This window comes from Gossypium raimondii, chromosome 13 (genome assembly GCF_025698545.1).
Source record: "Gossypium raimondii isolate GPD5lz chromosome 13, ASM2569854v1, whole genome shotgun sequence".
Classification (NCBI taxonomy): domain Eukaryota; kingdom Viridiplantae; phylum Streptophyta; class Magnoliopsida; order Malvales; family Malvaceae; genus Gossypium; species Gossypium raimondii.
Window position 1 is genome coordinate 9,466,466 of NC_068577.1, and position 2,775 is coordinate 9,469,240.

General features: G+C 39.1%; 1 protein-coding gene across 1 annotated transcript; it reads right to left on the reverse strand.

Annotated features, from left to right (window-relative positions):
* Positions 1-482: 482 nt before the first annotated feature.
* Positions 483-932, reverse strand: LOC128036121 (uncharacterized mitochondrial protein AtMg00820-like). Its single transcript, XM_052626995.1, has one exon. It carries the CDS (start codon positions 930-932, stop codon positions 483-485), a length of 450 nt encoding a protein of 149 aa, XP_052482955.1.
* Between the last annotated feature and the right edge of the window lie 1,843 nt (positions 933-2,775).

The window sequence follows — 2,775 nt, forward strand, 5'->3', positions numbered from 1 at the left end:
TCTGGTTTGGCCCCAATTAAACCTGCATCCTGTAGTATATCTAGTGCATATTTTCGTTGGGACATAAAAATGCCTTGCTTGGATCGTGAGAATTCAATACCCAAAAAATATTGTAATGAGCCCAAGTCTTTGATGAGAAATTGCCTAAGTAAGGTCTGCTTAAGTTGGCTGATTTCTTGTAAATTGTTTCCCGTTAATAAAATATCATCAACATAGATGAGTAATGCAGTAAAAGATGTACCTTGTATCTTTGTGAATAAACTGTAATCAGCCTTGGATTGCTTATAACCAGCTTGCTTTATAGCGATGGAAAAGGTGGAGAACCAATTACGTGAAGCCTGTTTAAGTCCATAAAGGGATTTATTCAGCCGACATACCAAATTCTCCCCCTGACGGCGAAGTCCCTGTGGAAGAGTCATGTAAACAACTTCTTATAATGCACCATGTAAAAAGGCATTTTGCACATCTAACTGATGAGTATACTAGCCCCCGGCAGAAGCAATAGACAGAAGACATCGAAGTGTAGTTAACTTTGCCGTTGGTGAGAATGTTTCATGGTAATCAATTCCTTCAACTTGCGTGTAACCTTTGGCAACAAGACGAGCTTTATAACGTTCGACCGATCCATCAGAATGGTACTTTATTTTATAAACCCACCGGCAACCGATAGGCTTTTGTCCTGTAGGAAGAGAAACAATGCTCCATGTATGGTTACGTTCCAAAGCTTGTAATTCTATATCCATAGCTTTTTGCCAATGAGGGTGAAGTGCAGCTTCTTCATAAGATTTAGGTTCAGTTTGTGTTGTAAGGTTAGCTAAAAAAGCTCGATGTTTAGGTGAGAAATGAGAAAGAGTCAAGTAATTTGTAATGGGATACCTGGTATTGTGAATCAGACTTGCTTTCGAGGCAGCGTGATTAGCTTCAGATGACATGATATACTCTTGATGCCAACGTGGTGCTTGTTTAGTTCGAGTTTATCTACGGAGAGTTTGGTCATCAGGTAGAGCTACGGAAGGTGGTTGCATTTCTTCGGTAGTAATAGGTGGAATGGATGGTGATGATAAAGTGATATTAGGTGGTTGAGTAAAGGATGATGGACTGGTCGAGGATGATGAATTGTTCGGTGGTAAAGGGTCACTAGATGATGGCTGATTTTCAGCAGATGGGGCATGACTTGTTGGGAAAGAAATCTGATCAGCATCCAAAATTAATTATGGCTGCAAGTTTGGTGAATGTGATGAAACTTGTTGAGAAAAAGGAAAAATATTTTCACAAAAATGTACATCACAACTGACAAAAAATTTCTGAGTAGTGGGATCATAGAGTTTGTATCCTTTTTGTCCATTGGGATATCCGACGAAAACACAAGAGATAGCTCGAGGATCAAATTTGAGTTTGCGATGAACATTGGAGGCATAACATTGACAGCCAAAAACTTTGAGATGGTCAAGTTTTGGACGTTTGTTGTATAAACACTCATATGGTGTTTGGTTTGATAAAACTGGTGTGGGGAGCCGATTTATTAGGTAAACAGCAGTCAAGACACAATCAGCCCAAAAGGTTAAAGGAACATTAGATTGAAACCTAAGAGAACGAGCCACTTAAGGATGTGACGATGTTTTCTTTCAACAACACCATTTTGTTGTGGTGTGTTGACACAAGAAGTTTGAAGCTCAATACCGTGGTCATAAAGAAAGGTTTTAAGAGGCTCAAACTCAGTACCATTATCAGTCCTTAGGATTTTAATGGAAGTATCAAACTGTGTATAGACAAAACGGATGAATTTTGATAAAAGATATTGAGTTTCAGATTTGTGTCTCATTAAAAAAATCCAGGTGCAACGTGTGTAATCATCTACGATGGTGAGAAAGAAACGGGCTCTGTATGTGTGGCAATTTTATGAGGCCCCACACGTCATGATGTATTAAGACCAAAGGAACTTTAGTGGTGATTGAACCGATAGGAAAAGGTCTTCTTGTTTGTTTTGCTAAAGGACAAACACGCAATTATGAAAGTCAATGATTTCTTATTCAAGGATAACAAAGGAAAAATTAATTTGAAACGGAATGGGATAGATGTCCGAGGCGCATATGCCACAGATCCGGTGTGTTAGAGGCTTGAAAAGAGTGAGCGGGTGAATACGTAGGCATCATGTGATAGAGACCTCCATGTTGTTTACCGAGCCAATCATCTTCCCGTCGTCAAGTCCTGCAAGAAACATGAGTCGAAGCAATATAATGCGACAATTCAAATCTCTAGTAAGTTTCTTGGCGAGAGATTAAATTGAGATGAAAAGTAGGAACACATAAGGTATTTTTAAGGGTAATATCATGACTGAATTCTATGTTCCTGGTTTTTGTGATTGGAGCAGTGGTTCCATTCGGTAGATTGACTGAATGTACTATCAGTGGTTTTGTATATCTAAAACGATATGAATCAAGACATGTGGTCGAGAGCACCCTTGTCTAAGATCCATGAGTTTGACGTGGCTGAATTGGCAAAAGCTTTGGATATCGAAAACAAACCTGTCGCGTTTGCATAAACATCAACATTACCAATAAAAGTTCCTTGATCCACCGAGGCTAATGCCTTTGCTATTTGTTGAAGATATTCAACTGAAAATCCCTGAAGATTATTCGAGTTCTTTTCCTCCTTTTCATTAGAAGTTTCAGAAAGATTAGCTCTAGGGATAGCTTTCCCATTGTTTCGATTTCCTCCGCGAATTTGGCTTGAAGAATTGCCATCTGCTCTTTCATTCTTCAGCCTACAACGATC

Coding starts and splice junctions, on each gene's coding strand:
- LOC128036121 (XM_052626995.1), bottom strand. CDS start 932: ATGTCATCTGAAGCTAATCACGCTGCCTCGAAAGCAAGTCTGATTCAC.